The sequence below is a fragment of the Macaca fascicularis genome, chromosome 2, assembly GCF_037993035.2.
Source record: "Macaca fascicularis isolate 582-1 chromosome 2, T2T-MFA8v1.1".
Lineage (NCBI taxonomy): Eukaryota > Metazoa > Chordata > Mammalia > Primates > Cercopithecidae > Macaca > Macaca fascicularis.
Genome location: NC_088376.1, coordinates 190,874,352 through 190,894,283, shown reverse-complemented (window position 1 = coordinate 190,894,283; position 19,932 = coordinate 190,874,352). Strand labels below are relative to the sequence as shown.

At 38.3% G+C, this 19,932-nt stretch overlaps 2 protein-coding genes across 18 annotated transcripts in view; one reads left to right on the top strand and one right to left on the bottom strand.

Annotated features, from left to right (window-relative positions):
• LOC135964368 (uncharacterized) overlaps positions 1-19,932 on the bottom strand; it is a 94,981-nt gene that overhangs the window by 6,568 nt on the left and 68,481 nt on the right. For 2 of the 3 annotated variants that reach the window (XM_074033662.1, XM_015445363.4), the window contains exon 1: positions 149-382. In XM_074033662.1, the coding sequence (XP_073889763.1) occupies positions 149-381 (233 nt within the window). In that variant the 5' untranslated portion in view covers position 382. Of the gene's footprint in view, positions 1-148; positions 383-5,150; positions 5,237-19,227; positions 19,394-19,932 lie in introns of those variants that run through there. The other variant, XM_045385314.3, reaches the window with a different exon arrangement.
• The window catches only part of ZNF654 (zinc finger protein 654), an 82,633-nt gene continuing 63,271 nt past the window's right edge, over positions 571-19,932 (top strand). For all 15 annotated transcript variants that reach the window (XM_074033657.1, XM_065539291.1, XM_074033659.1 and 12 more), the window contains exon 1: positions 571-836. Coding sequence is in view for 4 of the 15 variants with exons in the window: in XM_045385307.2 (XP_045241242.2) it covers positions 651-836 (186 nt within the window). In the remaining 11 variants the exon portion in view is untranslated. The remainder of the gene's footprint in view (positions 837-19,932) is intronic.

The window sequence follows — 19,932 nt, the reverse complement described above, 5'->3', positions numbered from 1 at the left end:
TGTCAGGCTTCCCGTCTCCTCCCTCTTCCTCCCGCCGACAACTGTGCCCCGGCCCCGCCCCCGGTTCCAGCTTCAGGACGGAAGGCCCCGGGCCCAGAGCCCGCACCAACGGCTGGGCCCACCCTCGGCCTCCCTAGCTCCTTGGTACCGTAGGATCGAGGCCGCCGTTAAGGAAAGTGGACGAGGCCCGGCCGGAAAGGAAAAGAGAAGGAAAAAGGAGGAGCAAGGGAATAAGAGAGGAGGAAGATCCGTCGCTGCCGCCGTCGCCGCCGTTGCCCGATCGAGCCCCGCGGCGGCCGCCGTGTCCCCCGCCGCGCCCCGTCCGCCTGCACCGCCTATGGCAGAGCCCGTAGGCGGTCCCCAGCAACCGCCGAGCAGCATTGACCAACAGTCGGCCGGTCTATCAAACGGACTGCTGATTTCACCAATAGGAGTAGAAGGGCGGGCATGGGCATGATTGGCAGCTTGCGTTTTCCAATGAAAACTGGGGGCGTGGGTGGGCGGAGCCGGAAGTAGAGCCCAGCCGAGAGGCCCCTGTCCGGCTAGGGAGGAGGGAAGGGGGAGGGAACTAGAGAGGAGGAGGAGGTTAGCCTAGGCAGCTACAGCGGCGGCGGCGCAGGGGCTGGTACGCGCTGGGCGGCGAGAGCCTCATGGCGGAGGAAGAGAGCGATCAAGAGGCCGAACGCCTCGGAGAAGAGCTTGTGGCCATTGTGGAGTCCCCGCTGGGCCCTGTGGGGCTTAGAGCTGCGGGCGACGGCAGAGGCGGCGCTGGCAGCGGCAACTGCGGCGGCGGCGTCGGGATCAGCAGTCGGGATTACTGCCGACGCTTCTGTCAGGTGAGGCGCCCGTTGGCCGCCCCGACTTGTCACCCGAGTCCTGGGCCTCTCTGCGTCTCCTGGCCTTCTCGTCCATGAATGTGGTCTATGTCCAGTGCCCGCTCCTCCCGAACAAGGAGGGTGAGGCTGAAGCTCCCTCCTCCACCTATCCGGCTTGGGGTGGGGGGCGGGGAGCAAGGCGAGGGTGACCCACGGGCTTAGGGTTGCTGAGAAAGTGAGAGTTTGTCGGGAATGAAGGGGCTGGAAAGAAGGAAGGTCGGCTGTCCGGAAAGCTCTGTCCTGACATGCCGTCCCTACCCCAAACAGACCTTCCTGCCCCAGAGTCCCGCCTTTCTTATGTTTCCTACCCTGCCTGGTCTTTCTCACCTCATTTGGCACCTCTGGAAACATTTTCTGCCTTCCCCTCTCCGCCGATTGCCCCCCGTGTTCTCCCCTTTTTTCCGGGATGGGAGACATGCCATCTTTCCTGTCACTGCCACTGTTCACCCTCTTCTAGGGTCTCCTGTCATCCCCTCACAAGATCTCGCTGGGCCGGCTCTCCAGTTGGCGTAGACGCTGACCCACGGTGATTTAGTTACTTTTTTCGGACAGAGGGTGCGTTAAGGCAGTGTGATTGTCATTTTTTTTTTTCTTTTTTAACCTCCTTCCCTTGACACACGCACTCTTTTCTAATTAACTGCTCATAATGAAAGCAATTTTCCTTAAACTCTTGCTCCGGTTAACATTACCAATCTCCCTCACCTTCAATTTATAATTTATTTTATTTAGCCTGTAAAATACAGTGTCTGAATGGTGACATTAAATTATTTACTCAGTCGATCGTCACAGGGGTTTGATGTTGTTCAAAGTGTTTGTAATCAAATATGGCAAATATACCCCTACTTGTTTAGATGTAAAGTTTGAGTACTCTGAATTCTCATCTACTTGCATTTATAAGTTAAACGGTTTGTTCCCATTCACAACAGTCTTTTTTTGCAAGCTATTTTGGGAAAAAAAAAAATTTAACTGCTCCTTTTCCATCCCATCCCTTTTAAAATGTATCTATTATTTTGGACGTACAGGGTTCAGATTCTGGCTCCACCATCTCCTGGCAGAAATTACTACCTTGAACAAGTTACTCTGTGTCAAAGAGGAATAATAGTTAAATAAATATGTGAAGGGTTTGAATCAGGTAGCTATTAATTTCATTCTGATAACAAGTAGGAAATAAAGTTAATGAGAAGTGGGCATCATGTTTGCTGACATTTCTTTCAATGCTTGTATGGAATTTCTTTCAATGCTTGTAAGGGAAAGCTTGTAAGAATTCCCTTACAAGCACTGAAAGAAAAAGGATGGAGTTAATATTTTTCAGGTAAGTTTTTAATGCTTTAATTTAAATTGCCTTTTGAATTCATGTTTTCCCCCAGTGTCATAAAGAAGTTGGTTTGAAGGGTGTGTCAGTTTCTTTGGCATTGCTATTTAATGACTTTCTTGAAAATGTATTTTTATTTTGATAATTGGCATTCACTTTTATTTTGAAAATTGGCATTCAGTGTCTTGTTTTCAGAGCACTTGTTTTTTCTAACCATACCTTTTACATCTAGGAACTACGCTATTGGTAGATTTTGTATCTATAGGAATTGTAAACTTCTGAAGATTAGGATACAATTTATATTTTTAATATATTCAGGGGCTGAAAATTTATTTAATTTTTTTGTTTTGCTTTTTATATCAATAATGAGCAACTAAAATTTTAAAATAAATGACAAATTTAGCCTGAAAACACAGTGACTGAATAGTGACAGTACAATATATTAAGAACAAATGAAGTTGACTACTTTATGACTTCCCTACCTCCTGTATATCCAAGGAAATAAAACAGGAAGAACTTAATGAACGTTTATTTTCTATTGCTAAATTATGTTAGACTGACATACTTTCATGTTACCAACTTTTACCTGAAACATAGTTTATTACCTGAAACTTTACATATTTTATAATACTCTGGATTACTGATAGATATGCTCTGAGGTTCTGTCCTGATTTTACTTTGCAGGTGAGCTTTGTGAAGTCCTTTTTCATATTAAAGCTTTTGGATGGAATAAAATATTCCTTTATTAATTTGACTTGTATGTACCAGAAATAAAATTCTGCCATAGTAATTGCTTCATTTGTCAGTAAGGGAAGCAGGGGATTATTTAATCTAATTCCTAGTCGAAGATTTCTTTTTAAAAATTTGGTTTTCTGACACTTACTGAGGCTAATATTAAGTATAATAATTTGTATTTATTAGTGAATGACTTATTCATGAGTAATGAAATGGATATTGTGCAGTTGGGGTATGTGACAGTTAACTAAATACATGAATTATACAGACAGCCTAGTGGTGTTTCAAAGAAAGGCTCTGGTTTATCTTCCTCTTTTTAGAGGGAAATATGAATCAAAATTTCTTGGCAGTTAGTTGTGTGGGCAAAGGGAGAGAGGAAGGAACACTTCTTTTCCAGAGCGGTTTTTGTGTCTTTTACCATAAGGAAAAGTAAAGCAGAAGATACAGTGTAATGTTGGACTGGCCCTATCACATCCTCCCTTGGCCCTTGTTAGCTGACTCAATAAATGCTTAAATAAAACTGGCCCTTAACTGATACTTAATTTGCTTTGAGGATGAAAAGTAGGGGAAAGTAACTGTTATGGAAGACCTACTAACTCTTAAGCTTCAGACAGCAAGTAACATAGCTGAAATTGAGGACTGAGCAAGTTAATGTGTCTTAGTTTCCATTATGTAGACATGCTGGGATTTGAACTCAGTCTTCAGTTTCTGCTGAAAAGCAGATTGAAATTATAAGTAAATCCTCAATTATAGAGGGTTTTTTTTTTTTTTTTTTTTTTGCAAGTGCTGTGAAAGGAAAAAGAAGTTACTGGAAATAACTTGGTATCATGGATGAAAAGTTTATAAAGTACTCTTTCATTATGACACAGTAGTAAACAATATTTCAAGAAGCAGACTATTATTGTCTGACTTGTTAAGTGCTGTAAACACTTTTCTAATTCCTGAAAGTTTTAATGATTCAATTTATTTTGTCACCAAATACACTGAATTTGTTATAAATTGATTGTAAACTAAGGAAGTTAAGATACTTCTTAGTACAGTGCCAGAATGAATGTAATGAGTAATAAAAAACAATTTCTGGAACCATTTTGATATGTTGATTGAAATATAATTTAAAATTATTTCATACTACAATGGGGTTAATATTCATGCCACAAGGATGTCATGAATATAAAAAGAGAGAAGAATATAAAGTACTTAGTATTGTACCTAGCACACAGATAGACTTAAATAGGTAGATGCTATTAGTATTTCTCTCTTGTAAAATCCTCTGAGGATTCAGGAGGGACGTTAGAGATAATCTGTAGGTAGCTTATAATTTGTGTTTTGCACTAAACTTGAGAGAAAATTTAGAAATGTTACAATTCTTAAATTCTGTTATTTAACTAGAAAAGCTGAATGCTCCTGGTGAAACACAATGATTTATAAAACAATTATGGCAGGGGTTCGTAACATCTCTATGGCAGGGGTTCTTGGATTTTGTTTCCCTTAGGAGACATTTGGCAATGTCAGGAGATACTTTTGATTGTCATGATTGAGGTTTGCTGCTGACATCTAGTGCATGGAGGCTAGAGATGCTACTGAACATCCTACAACGCACAGGATAGCTCGAACAGCAAAGAATTATCTGGTTCGGAATATCCATAGTGCCGAGGTTGTGAAACTTGGCTGTACCCTTACTTTGGGACTCTTAGTGGGTACCTTATATGTGTAATGCTGATATAAATGGCAGCAAAGTTTTTAATGATCCTCAAATACTTTTTAAGTAACGACTATGGGCCAGTCACTGTAATAGCTGCCTTAAGAGATGGTATTCACAGAAAAGAGAGTCTGTCTCATTGTGTTATAAAATCCATTCTAATGTCTGTTAATTTAGAGAAATTAAAATTTGTCTCAGGAAGAAACAATCCTTATTTCTTGGTCTTGGTATAGGATTTACATAATACTTATTAGAGCTCTATGAGTAGTTTTCTAGGGTATAATACATTTTTACTAATTCTTGCTATTAATTGGGATTATTTTTATCTTTAATTTTTATTAATGTACATAGTTTTAAGAAGTCATATAAGGCCTAAATACCAGGAATTGCATTTTGGTGCTAATGGAGACCTGGTTTAAACAAGGTGGGCATTTATTTCTTATGTAAAAAAATCTTTAATAGACAGTGTAGGGATGGTACAGTGGCCATACTATCATTTGCTCTTTCTTACCAGTCATCCTTGTCTTACCATCCTGAGTTTGTGACATGATCCAAGGTAGTTGCTTGAGTCCCAACTATCACATCTGACTTCCCAGTGGCAGGAGCTGGTTGTCTCTATGGTGTAAACCAAAACAACTTGTCCTAAATCCTACTCAGTGACCCACTTTCATCTTGTGAGTTGATCCCCATCTGAAAAGAATGTTAGGAAATTTTTCTAGATTTTTGATTCTGTCAGTATGGAAGAAAACAAGAATAGATATTATTGAAACAACCAGCTTCCTTCTTTTCCTTTCTTTTTGCCACAGCTTATAACAAAAAATAGCAGTCATGTCCTGTCCTCTTCCTTTTCTACTTCTTATTCTCCAGAGGCTATCACTGGCAACTTTTTGAGTTTTGATGTTTACCTCTATATTTATAAGTAATTTTTTCCCTAGTTGTTTTAGATGGAATCAGTTGGCCTAGTACAGGAAGGACGTAGGGACTACCTACGTCTCACTATTGATCTCACTATTGAGCATGTTCACTATGTACACTTCGATTATACGGCGTTTTTGTTTATCCCCTTCCTTCCTCCTACTCTGTGTCCAAATGTTCAGTCTCTCAGAGAATTAGGAGTTAGTTTCCATTGTTTTGTTAGGGGAGGGACCTGGGGGAGATTTTGAACTGATCTTTTTGTTTCTGACTCTGTTTTCACTTCTTTTGGTGGTATGTGGTGCCTCAAATTCCTGAGATGTTCTGGGGTTCTGGGGTTTTTTCAAGCACATATTAGCTTGTTCCCAAACTCCCTCTACTGATGGCTTGGCTTTCAGTTTCTTGGGTCTATTAAGTCAGTTACCACCCATCCATCTAATTTCCAATACCCATTTGTAGATATCTTTCCTTTTTCATTGCTTTGTCCTGTGGGTTTTGCTCTTTTAAAACACAAATATTTTTACTGTTATTTTAGTGGAGTTTTCAAGTAGGATCAGACGTAAATGTGGTTCTCTCTGCACATTTAACTAGAAGTCTCAAATCAGTTTTCTAGCTCAGTAAATAATAGTATGAAAGATGAAAAGTATTGAAAATAATTTGCAGTCACTTACTTTTGAAAAAGAGTATCCTATTTTCTGATCTATTCTGTAGTGAATATCCAGAGCTAGAAATAATTTAATTACATTGATTTACATTATGTGTTCCTTTTGGCCAAATTATTTTTATTTCTCAATTGCAAATGAAAATTTTAGCTTTTTAAAAAGTTTTCAAATTTTGTCACATTTGGGGTATTTCAAGTCTTCATAAAAGGTGAATTCCCTGGAAAGACATTAACTTGTTTATTATAATTAGGAAAAAACAAAGCAAATGAATCATGTTGATGGCTGTATTTGGGGAGCTAAATTTTTTTTTGTTGTTGTTATTGTTGCTCCTTAATGCCTTTATAGGTTGACTTTCAGAGTTGAGTTGAACTGATTGTTCATAATGACATTATTTGTAATAGCAAATCATTGAAAACCACCTAAATGACTATTATTAGGGGAGTTAGTACATATAATGTAATCCTATGTCCCTTCTCCCTAAACAATCATGTATTTAAAGAATATTTATTCATACAAGAAACTGTTTATAGTATAACTACTGAAAAGACACAGGACAAAGGTGTTTCACTTTTGTAAACAAAAAGACTGAAATATACCAAATTGTTGTTAACTTTGTAGTGTTATGCTTATGGCTGAATTTTATTTTATTTTTTACATTTGTTTATTTTTTAGATTTAAAAAAATTAAACCTACTTTATAATCAAAGAAAAAATAAAGTATATAAAATAAATTTCATTTTCTCTTCCTCACAGATTGTTTATTATTACTATTTTTTTGAGACAGGGTCTGGCTGGCTGTGTCGCTCAGGCTGGAGTGCAGTGTCTGCCATCTAGGCTCACTGCAGCCTCCCTGTCCCAGGCTAAAGTGATTCTCAGCACCCACCAGCCCCCACCCCCAGTAGCTGGGACTACAGGCATGCACCACCGTGCCTGGCTAAATTTTTGTAGTTTTAGTAGAGATGAGGTTTTACCATGATCTGCAGGCTGGTACTTTTTTTTTTTTTTTTGAGACGGAGTCTGATTGCCTGTTGCCCAGGCGAGACTGCCCGCCTCCCGGGTTTACGCCATTCTCCTGCCTCAGCCTCCGGAGTAGCTGGGACTACAGGCGCCGGCCACCTCGCCCGACTAGTTTTTTTTTTTTTTTTTTTTTAATTAATTTTTATTATTATTATACTTTAAGTTCTAGGGTACATGTGCATAACGTGCAGGTTTGTTACATATGTATACTTGTGCCATGTTGCTGTGCTGCACCCATCAACTCGTCAGCACCCATCAACTCGTCATTTACATCAGGTATAACTCCCAATGCAATCCCTCCCCCCTCCCCCCTCCCCATGATAGGCCCCGGTGTGTGACGTTCCCCTTCCCGAGTCCAAGTGATCTCATTGTTCAGTTCCCACCTATGAGTGAGAACATACTAGTTTTTTGTACTTTTTAGTAGAGACGGGGTTTCACCGGGTTAGCCAGGATGGTCTCGATTTCCTGACCTCGTGATCCGCCTGTCTCGAACTCCCAAAGTGCTGGGATTACAGGCTTGAGCCACCGGGCCTGGCTGCAGGCTGGTCTTAACTGCTGAGGTCAAGTGATTCACCCACTGTAGCCTCCCATGGTGCTAGGATTACAGGCATGAGCCACCGCGCCTAGCCCTAGATTGGTTATTTTGTACAAATAGGTGCAAAGTTATTTTGAGTATGATGAAATTTTAATTGTTTCCCCAAAACATGTGAGATGCTTTTTTAAAAAAATGAATTGGTTAAACTTATGAACATCATTTTAGAATGACCAATGAGGTTCTAAACCTCAGTGACTTTTTTATACATAGTCTTTCATTAGATACATGATTATTATTGCTTTCCAAATAACCACTCATTACATTGCTTAAAAAATCTATCCCGGCCAGAGTGTGGTGGCTCACACCTGTAATCCCAGCACTTTGGGAGTCCAAGGCAGGCAAATCACTTGAGCTCAGGAGTTTGAGACCAGCCTGGGCAACATGGTGAAACCCTATCTCTACAAAAAAACAAAAAATTAGCTGGGTGTGGTGGCACACACCTGTAGTCCCAGCTACTTGGAAGGCTGAGGTGGGAGGATCGCTTATGCCCAGGAGGCGGAGTTTGCAGTGAGCAGAGATCTTCAGCCTGGGTGACAGAGCGAGACTCTGTGTAAAAAACAAAAAACAAAACCTCAATTTTAATTTTGTAGATACAATGGCAGGAGGAAATAATATTTGAATGGAGTCATTCCTTTTAAGTTTTTTAGTTATATCATCTTTTCACAGTTCTACCAAACACAAGTAAGACACCATTTGTACTGTTATGATTGGCACTGAATTTTCTGGCTTTCCTGCCAAAATGTGCTAAACTATACCTTAAAAATTATAAACAAAAACAAGAACTTTACGAAACCTGTAGTAAAATATTTGTCTGGTAAGATATGTGAAGAAATAAAATAAGATCAATTAAATCTGGCCCATTGAATGACACGTTAATTGTATATTAATATGTAATGTTAAAGATATTAGGAGGTGGTGGGACATTGTGGCAAACTAAATTTGAGAGAGGTTGAATTGTATAATTTATGAAATCCTAGAGTCCAGTACATTAACACTGTATACTGTCAACTTTTCAAAGCAGTGGTGAATACAAAAATAACTTAAAGACTCTAAGCAGTAGAAAAGTCACTAATGTGAAGGTTGAAGCTTGTCAATTATATAAGGCATTGGGGATATAGTGGTAAGCAAACAGACATTGCCCAATTTTGTGTGCAGTTATAACTTTGGTAAGTGCTATGAAGAAAAGGTATGTAATACTATAAATGGGAACCTAATAGGCTTGACTATGTATATTTGGATACTTGGGCAAGTTCTGCTCTACTGAGATCCTTTGGTTTGGTTTGATATGTTCAATTTAAGGTGCTTTTGCCTCATCCAAGGAGAGATCTTGAAGATAGCTGGATTTAACAGAAGCTAGAGCTCAAAAGGGAGGTCTGGTTATCATAGCTGTGTGGATGGTATTCAAAGTCATATGTGTGAATGAGCTCACATAGGGAGAGAAAATAGACTAGGAAAAGGAGAGGACCTTAAAACTAAAGCTTGAGGAGCCTCAAAATTGAATGTCTCAGTAGGAAAGAATGAGTCTTCAAATAAAGTTTGAGAAGGATTAAAGAGGTTTCAAAAACCCAGAGAACTGTGGTGTCACAAAAGGCAAGGGAAGAGAATGTTTCAGGATGGGGTGAATGGTAACTGGCATTGCAAACTGTTGAGATCCAATCGTTGAATTAACATGGAGTCTTGGGTGACTCTAAACAGAGCTGTTTTGGTGTAGTGATGGGATCAGGAGTCAGGCTGGAATAGTTCCAAGAGTGGGAGGTGAAGGAATAGACAGTAAGTGTAAATAACCTATAAAGGAGAAGGAAAGATATGGTGGTAACTGGAGGCATTGTGGATTGAAGGTAACAATTTTCTTTTCTTTTTTTTCTTTTAGTAAATTGGTGTGAACTGTGTACACTTAAAATCTAGTGAGAATGATCCATTTGAAAGGAAGCTATGAATCTACAAAAGAAGGGATTATATTATAAGACCTCTGAAGGGGAGGAAGGACAACACTGAAAGCACAAGTGGAGGGGTGTTACTTTATATAGGAGTTTTTGTGGTAGGAGTAAAGTTCATTTGTTAAGAGTACATGGAGGTGGTTGGTAGCTGATTAGAGAGGTATGTTGAATTGACCCACAGAACCATTTGAATTTGATCACTGTGAATGCAGAGTGACCACTAGTATGTACCTTTGTTCATCAGTGCTTATTTGTCTAGGTGAAGGCATAAAAAATGAATTACATTCATTCAGGATTGGGTGTAGACTATGATAAATCAGTTAATTAACTTTGAAAAAGAAAGGGACAGACAGGTTCATTTTCAGGCTCCACTTGTGGCCAAACATAGTACAGAGAAGTGAAAGGAGAATAGAAGTGGTTGTATCAGTACATATTAATTAGACAGGTGCACAAAATTGCCCTGTGTACTGTGAAAATAAGTGTGCATATATAATGTCCTAATAAAATATGTACAGTTTGTTAATATGTATTTCTACAACTAGAGTTTATTGACATTAACCAGTATGTTTTGGTTACTCTAAAGTTGAAATATTATAAATACTATTCCTAGTGATTTGATGTGTGTATGTTAATGTTTTTAATATCTGAAAGCTATTATGGGAATAGTTTCTATATGTATATGCTGTATATATGTATATAACTCATTTTGAATGCTTTTCATGAATCAGGGACTGTGATAAGTCCTTTACCTGTTTTAGCTCATTTAATCCACTACCCTACAAGCTATGTGCCATTATTCTCATTTTTATAGGTCAGGAAACTAAGACCAGAAGAAATGGCGTGACTAAGTTCTGTACCTAGTATGTGATAATCAGACTGTAACCTAGCCAGTTTGACAGTCAAAAGCCAGCCCGTGCACTCAGCCTCTACAGTATACATATACATTGTATTGTATCTAGGAATAAGCATTTGGTATCTATTGTATCATCTGTGCATATATATTTGATATATACTGTAGCTTACTAAAGCAGTTTTGATTGAGTGGAAGCATTGGAATGGACACTGTTGAAAAGACACCAGGCAGCAGAAACTAAAGATGTTCATAAACGTGAAACAGAAGAAAAAATCAAATTCAATCTAGCAGAAGTTCCCCATCAGAGGTGATTCTCAGGCCAGGCACAGTGGCTTACACCTGTAATCCCAGTACTTTGGGAGGCCGAGGCAGGTAGATTACCTGAGTCCAGGAGTTCAAGACCAGCCTGGCCAACATGGTGAAACCCCATGTCTATTAAAAATACAAAAATTAGTCGGGCATGGTGGTGCATGTCTGTATTCCCAGTTACTCGAGAGGCTGAGGCAGGAGAATCACTTGAACTCTGGAGGGGCAGAGGCTGCAGTGAGTCTAGATTGTGCCACTGCACTTCAGCCTGGGTGACGAAGTGAGACTCTGTTTAAAAAAAAAAAAAAAAAAAAGTGATTCTCAACTCTTAGTCCACCCCCCAACCCACTTGAATGTGATATGCTTAGATGAGATAGTAACAATGGCTCAGTTACAACTTTTCTTCATCGCACTTAACTACACAAAACAGGACAATGTTTGCTTACCACTATATCCCCAGTGTCTTATATAATTGACAAGCTTCAACATTCACATCAGTGACTTTTCTACTACTTAGATGGAGAGTCTTTCAGTTATTTTTGTATTCACCACTGCTTTGGAAAGTTGACATTATAGAGTGTTAATGTACTGTATTTTAGTATATATAATATATTTGTAATATAATAATTTAGTAATATAATATATTACACAAATTATAGCAGTTCTCAAAATACAAAAGTTATGGTGACTACAAACCAGTAGAAGTTATTTTATGTTTATTATCTTGTGTTTTGAAAGCAGGAGGGTATGGGATGTGTTTTAAATGTTTATCATAAATGATTAAAGTTTGTCAGTCTCTCCATATTTACATTTAACCTTGAATATCTGGAAATCCTGCTAGTCCCAAATACAATGGATGTGCTTTTTTGCCCTTTATCTATAGTCTTACTGTGGTTTGACAAATCTCTCAAATTATAGAATTTATTTTTAAAGTCTAAAATTTACATATATTCCATTCTTATGAGAGCATGAAGATCTCTTTCAGCTGATGGGAGTACAGATCACCACAGCTTTTCTGGACTACAATTTACCAAGCTATGTTAGAAACCTTAAACTAATTTGTACCTTTTGACTTAGTCATTTTCCTGATAGCATTCATTTATGAGGAATTATAAATTTGGACACAATACTATTCTTCATAGCATTAATTATAATTAATGTAATGAATGAATTAGGAAACCAGAACATCTAAAATAGGTGAATATCTTTTCATCTCCCATAAATTAAAATTTTATGCAGCCATAAAAAATGATCTTTTCAGTGTCTATGTAAAGTTTTATTTGCATTTTCTTGGTGAGCAGATCCAATTTTTTTTTTTTCAATCAGATTCTTTTAAGAATTTCAAAACTTGCCAAACAAGTCCAACCCAACAATAATCCAGACACACCAAAAAAAGTTATGAACCTTTACTATACACCACTGTGGCAAAGGCAACACTGCCTGTTTTTTTTTTTTTTTTGCAAATAAATCATATTGGTGTTTGCCCATTTAATTTTATATATTCTGTGATTGCTTTCATGATATAACAGCAGGGCTGAATAATTGGGTTGGAGAAAGTATGGCCCATAAGCTACTTTCTGGCCCCTTAAGAAAAAGTATGTCAGTTCCTGTCCTAGATTCTCATTTATCGTTTGCAACAACTCTGTGAAATAAGTACTGTTTTTATCGTCATTTTGTGAATGATGCAGCTGAGACTCAGATTAAGCAGCTACCTTAAGACACACAGCTAGAAAAGGGATCAAGATGTTAATAGTAGTTATATGTGGGCAGTGCAGTGATGGATACTTTTTTCTCATATATTATCCAAATTTAATGTAGTGAGTATAAAACATAAAGCATAATCAAGAGGAGGGAAAGATATAAAACGTAGGTAGAAGAGAGTTGTGAGAATGTTAAAACTCATCTTTTCTCAATTTATTACTTTGATTTCTTGCATATCATCCTGTCATCCTGTGTTTATAAACTTAGAGTAGATATACAATTTTTGCTTTCCTTCCTGGCACCTAAAACTGTATTATGCAGTTCCCCAATTCTCGATTTGATTTAAAAAGAAAGAAATTATTATCTCGTTTCTTAAAAACTTCTGTATTGGGCCAGGTGTGGTGGCTCGCGGCTGTAATCCCAGCCCTTTGGGAGGCCAAGGTGGGCAGATCACCTGAGGTCAGGAGTTAGAGACCTGCCTGGCCAACACGGTGAAACTCCGTCTCCACTAAAGACACAAAAATTGGCCTGGCGCGGTGGCTCACGCCTGTAATCCCAGCACTTTGTAATCCCGCCGCCAAAGCAGGCGGATCACGAGGTCAGGAGATGGAGGCTATCCTGGCTAACTCGGTGAAACCCCGTCTCTACTAAAAATACAAAAAAATTAGCCGGGCGTGGTGTCGGGCGCCTGTAGTCCCAGCTACTCGGGAGGCTGAGGCAGGAGAATGGCGGGAATCTGGGAGGCGGAGCTTGCAGTGAGCCGAGATCGCGCCACTCACTCCAGCCTGGGCGACAGAGCGAGACTCCGCCTCAAACAAACAAACAAAAAAATCCCACAAAAATTAGCCGGACTTGCTGGTGTGTTCCTTTAATCTCAGCTACTCAGGAGGATGAGGCAAGAGAATCACTTGAATCCGGGAGGCAGAGGTTGCAGTGAGGTGAGATCGCGCCATTGCACTTCAGCCTGGGCGACAAGAGTGAGACTCGTCTCAAAAAAAAAATCAAAAAAATTTCTGTATCAAGTGAAGCCATTTTGTACTTAACTTTTGAGACTTTTTATCTTCTCTCATATTTTGAAGTTAACTTCAACAACTATTAAATACTCATAACTTATAAGTCCTCATAAAATGCTGTATTTGTCTTGTCAGACAGTACATAAATTGCTTTTTCTTAATATCAGTTGAATATTCTTAGATATCTTAGGCATAAATCTACATACATAAAGTACAATAATTGAGTATTGTAGAGGGTATTCCTTTAAGAAAATAATAGGTGCTATGTGAAAAGCGTCATTGTAGTGATTATAGGGAATTTAAAGGAAAAACCACACAATTCTTGCCCTAAAGGAACTGAATTACCTAGTAAGGGGGAAAAGGCATATCTAACCATTATTTCTGTCTGTTATGACCCTGATCCAAACCGTAGTTATCTTTCTCCTGGATTATTTTATTTCCCTGTTTCTACCTGTCCTCATTTTCAGCTTATTTTTTATGCAGTAGTCAATGTGATCCTTTTAAAGATACAAGTGAGGTCTCTTCCAGACCTTCCATACTTTTCTCAGAGTCAAAGCCAAAATCCGTATGGTGGACCACAGGGCTCCATAATCCTGCCCCATCTAGCATTATGACTTTCTCTTTTATTACTATACACTCACCAGCACTAGTGTTTTTGCCACTCCTTGTATGCATCTGCTTCTTGGCTTTTGTTTTGTCTGCCAGGAACATGTTTCATTTGGATATCTATATAGTTTGCTGTGGGATCCTGCTCAGATAGCCTCTTATTAGAGAGATAGAGGCCTTCCTTGAACACCCCATGTAAAGTAGCATCCCATCTCTAATATTCTTTTTCTCCTTACCTGTGTTTTATTAATATTATTTTAAGGTACTTAACACCATCTAATATACATTCATTTACGTCTTATCCCTCCACAAAAAAATGAAAGCATCAGTGAACTTGGTACACAGTAGGCACTCTAAGGTTTGAATAAATTAATGAATAAATATACATAAACTCTAAAATAGGGAAAATGTGATTAGTGCCATTATTTTAATTCCTATGCAAGTTCACATGGAGAGACCATTTCTGATAGAGATAATCTGGAAAATTTTAATGGATGAAATAGCATTTGACTTGACTCTTAAAAAAGTTGTTAGTGTTAAAATGTAGGCATGAAGAAAGGAAATAGTATGGGGTAGGTGGACATTTTAAGCAGAGGAGATAATCTGTCATGGCATATTTATGAATGGCAGTAGTTAATTGATTAGCACTATGGTTCTTAATGTGTGGATCTGCAGACCAGCAGTATGAGCATCACCTGCAAACTATTAGCAGTACAAATTATTGGCTCCACCCAGACCTACAGAATCTAGAATTGTGGGACTAGGGTTCAGCAATCTGATTGTCACATTTTCCCAATGATTCTGATGCATGCTAAAGTTTGAGAGCCACTGGACTAGAACATAGACTCAAAATAAAGTATTGGTAGATAATAAATTGGAAAAATGGATTGAGGCTTGGCTTAGGGATTTGAATTCTGTGGGATAACATAGCATTTAAGGGCAAAGTCATGCCATTATTAATCTTAAAATATTGTTTTAAGATACCACAGGAGGTAAAGAATGAAAGTCTACATAAAAAAAGTAAGCTATCGAAGTATCCCAGAAAAGAAATTGAGGGCCTGGCTGAATAATGGCAATGAACATGGAGTGGCTGGAACAGTTTCAAGGAATATTACGTACAATAAAGTACTTAGCATTTTGCTAAAAGTGGAGACAAGGCACCTAAGAATTCTATGAAATTATATTGGGTTTCTAATCTAAATATCTGAGAGTATAGTGATGGTATTAACAATAAATGGTGGGAGAAACAATTTAAGATATCTAAACGAACAGCATAGTTTTGGTTCTATTGGGTTTGAAGAGTTAGTGCATTCTTTTTAAAAAAGGAAGAATAAAAATTGTTCATCAGTCGCTACAATGTAATTTTTATTAATCTTGAGTATATTTATCCCTCTTTAAGAACAGAGCAGTGGATTTTCTAGTAACTTATGGTAAAGTTTACCAAAATGTAAAACTCATAATTTATTTTCTCCTTTTAGTAATATCTCAGTACTTAAGAGTATAAGGCTTTTTAAGAGAGGCAGTTTCTGTGTTTGAGAAAGCTAATTAACCTATGATAGTTTTTTAGTTTAAAATTTCCAGTTTTAATTTGAGGACATAAGTAGCTTTGGTACAGGGGACTAAATGTCCACAAAAATAAGAATTTACCAGATTTGATCATTTGTCTCCCATTTTTGAGTTCACAAAGAAAAATTAAAGTCTAGAGTCTAAAGACGTTAAGATCCCAAATTCTTCCCTTTCTAGAGTATTACTTAATCAGAACCAGTGGGTCTCTCATGTGCCCCTGTGATGTAGAGATGGGTCTTTTTCAGGAGCTGCAACTTGGGTGTCTTCCTCTGATTGGGAGTGGCTTCTTTTAGCCTTCTAAAGGAGAATTCTTTAACTTCCAGTCTCTTTTGTGTCTTACTTTTTCTTTTTTTTTTTTTGTTTGAGACTGAGTCTGATTTTTTCTCCCAGGCTGGAGTGCAGTGGCTGATCTCGGCTCACTGCAACCTCTGCCTCCCAGGTTGAAGCGATTCTCCTGCCTCAGCCTCCCAAGCAGCTGGGATTACAGGCACCCACTGCCACGCCCGGCTACTTTTTATATTTTTAGTAGAGGTGGGGTTTCACCATGTTGGCCGGGCTGGCCTTGAACTCACCTCAAATGATCTGCCCGCCTCGGGCTTCCAAAGGGCTGGGAGTACAAGTGTGAGCCGCTGCGCCCAGCCTGTGTCTTACTTTCTTAAGGGTCTTGAAGATCAGTAGGGCAAACATTGATTACTGCACCCAACCCAATACACATTAAATTTAGAAATATACTAATATTTCTGTCAACTATACTATGTACTAAATTCAGGGAATTACTTTTGCCAGTAAAAATTAGTGATATCAGAAGGATGATGGATGTACAGAAAACAGGATACCAAGTGCATTTTGTTTTCAACCTCACCAGGCTCACCAGTGTGCCAGTTAGTTGTGCCAATTGCCAGTGGCCATAACTTGTGCTTATATTTTACTAGGAAAACTCATCAAGTGGTTAATTGTGCCACTGTCTGTTTACCATATTTTGTGGAGGGTGCTCTTACCCTATTTCCTCCTTCCTGAAAGTAGTATCCTAATTTCTGTCTTATTGCAAAGTTTACAAATTTCCATGGACGGTAGCCCTAGGTACCTCATCTTAATTGATGTTTCCTACTTTAGATTTCCATCATATTAAAAGCTTTTAATTTCTATTTCTTCTGTGTTTTCCCGGTATTCCTTATGCTGAAATAAGTATGGAATCTGTTTAGTGGCACCACTTCTACTGCCTGTTACAAAGAGCATATGACTTACTTGTAGTTTGTAAAGCTTCAAGCATAGTCATTTGCCTTGCAGTCTCCACAACCTGTGTTCTGCTCTTGCATCTGTATTTCTCTAGCCCCAAACATGTGCCAAGACATTTTTAGTCCTGTGCTACCTAGAGTGTTGCCACGCCCCCTGAAAGTTTTAGGCCTATCATAAAAACACTCTTTTTGTGCCCCCATATTTGTATTATTTGGATAATAACCTTTGAATGGGTATTTAAAGTGGAAATGCTTTTGTTGTTTCTGAAGTCTGCGCTTTTAGGAGCCCAGTAAAAACAATATCTCTTCTGCTGCTTGCTCTTTTAGACCTTTTCTTTGCTCTGCTTTTAATTATTCTAGGCCTTGCATAATTTGTTCTACTTTATTGGCAGAATAAACATTCATTTTTGTTACATTTCTTTCAGCAATAGTAGGATATGTCATTTCAGATAAGCAGCTGGTTTTTGTGTTTGTTTACATTTGAGCCTGTTCTTAAATTTGCCTCGCCTATTTTCCTTTTCTTTTCTCTTGGTTTTTTTTGTTCCTTCAGTTGTCTCTTGTAGTGTCTTCCATATTGTTAGAGAAGGAAAGTCAAGGAGTTCCAAGTTCATCAAAAAGCATTCAATATCAAGCAAATTTTGCTCACTCTCGTCTCTGACTTAAGAAAAAAAATCTTACCAGCACAACATTGAACCCAAGACTGACCTCTTAACTTTGTTTCTTTTCAGCATAGCTTTTCCCATTCACTCCCCTGAGACCTAACTCTGACTTTCTGGAGCACTTTTCTTTATGGCATAGTGCCATACCATATGTTGTCATTTGTAGTAACTATTAACCTGAAATGCACCTGAAATGCTTCAGATATTTTAAGGTAATCTCCCTGCTTTTTATCAAATCTTTACAGATTTTATATTACTTGTATAGTAGTCTCAGTCTTCAAGGTGTGGTTTTTTATAGACTTTCCTTTTTTTTTTTTTTTTTTTTTTTTTAGATGGAGTCTCGCTCTTTTGCCCAGGCTGGAGTGCAGTGGCATGATCTCGGCTCACTGCAACCTCCGCCTCCTGGGTTCAAGCAACTCTCCTGCCTCAGCCTCCTGAGTAGCTGGGATTACAGGCGCCCGCCACCACGCCAAGCTAACTTTTGTATTTTTAGTAGAGATGGGGTTTCACCACGTTGGTCAGGCTGGTCTCGAACCCCTGACCTCGTGATCCACCCACCTCGGCCTCCCAAAGTGCTGGGATTACAGGCGTGAGCCACCGCGCCGGGCCCTATTATAGACTTTCTATCTGTCTTTTAAAAAGCAAGCTTTTGCCATACTGCCATAGTTGGATCTCCAGTCTGGTTCACTCTTGACATTTCCATCCCATCGTTACCTTCTGTCCCGCAGTTAGGTACATTTGTAAACAGTCACTCTTCCTTTATTTTGAGTAACATCTATATTCTTTTTTTTTCCTCTAATTTCATCTTTAAGTACAGTTACTTCCGACATGTATCTCCTTTTTCTTTTTTGATACCTGTCTAGTCTAGCCTCTAAGAGTAAACTCTTATTCCTAAGGAAGTCCCTCTTCTATCTTAATCAGTATGCCCTCCTTTTATTTTTCTTTAATTCTTCCACTGTTGATTGTGAGTGCGTCATCTGTTTTTTTTTTTTTTTTTTTTAAACAAATTTAGTTCTTGAAACTGAGCAAACCTCATCCTACAGTTGGTGTTTGTTCATCCCTTATTTTAATCTGATCTTCATGTACTTCTTGTGCATATATTTTGGGGTTCCCTTGTCCATGCACCAATTTTAATATTTATGAAGGAAGCATTTAATAGACTGCTCTCAGCTCTGATTTTGGAATCAAATGAAAAGTTGGCAGGGGTCAAAATTCATCAAAAGCCTTTAAAATGACCTACTATTTATAAGAGGAAATTTGGATCTTTAGGCAGATACCTAAGCTGCCACATGGAGGACTCTGACCTGCCTCAAACCTGGTGGAAGTAGACAGCTCAAGAGGGATATGAGAACCAGACCAATACATTAACCTTGGCCAGGAGCTGATAGACTCTTACTGGTATTGTTGATTTTACTTCCATGGGGTAAAAGAATTTTAGGGAAGGAGGAAAATCATCCTTTCACTGGTATTTTTTGAGATGGAGTAAGTTCTTATTTTATAAACAGGAATGTAGAGGAAAAGAGAAAAAGTTTGCCCCAAACTTACCATGTCCAGAATTTAGGAAGAGGATAAAAATACAAGAATCAGAATAGAGGAGGAGGATTCTGAATGAATTTGTGTTGTTTAGCCTTCTCTATTCATCTCTCTTTCACGCACCAATATAGGCAGTCTGTTTTCCATTTCTTTGCCGTGGCTTATAAAATGTTGGTTGCTACAAAAAAGAGAAAAAGTTACAGACTTAAATTTGTATGGGGAATCATTGTTCTTCATTTAATTTATGAAATATACCTATGAAAAACTTGCATTTGTGGGAATGTCAGAAAAATTATACTGCTTCTGAGATAGGGATACCTTTTCAAAATAACAGATAGGAAAGATAAATGAAACATGCTTTAATACTATTTTTATGTAAACTAACAGAATGCAATTTAACAGAATATTTTAAAAAACTGAAGAAGTCATAACTGATTTTAAATATTAATGTCAAATGTCTTGGTTCAAAGAGTTATTTACTGTGTGTTTAATGGAAATCATTTCTGAAAACCAAGGTTTTTTTTTTTTTTTTTTTAGTGTAAAAGTAATTTTGTATACTCTGTTGTAGCTTCACCGTATTTCATGAGTCACCAAAGCCTCTTGTTTTGTATATATATTGAATTTTAGGTGACTATTGTGAATGTAAATAAAACTACTTCATAGGCTGAATTCGTTTGTAAAATTTCTTTGTATTTGATATAAAACATGCTTAATATG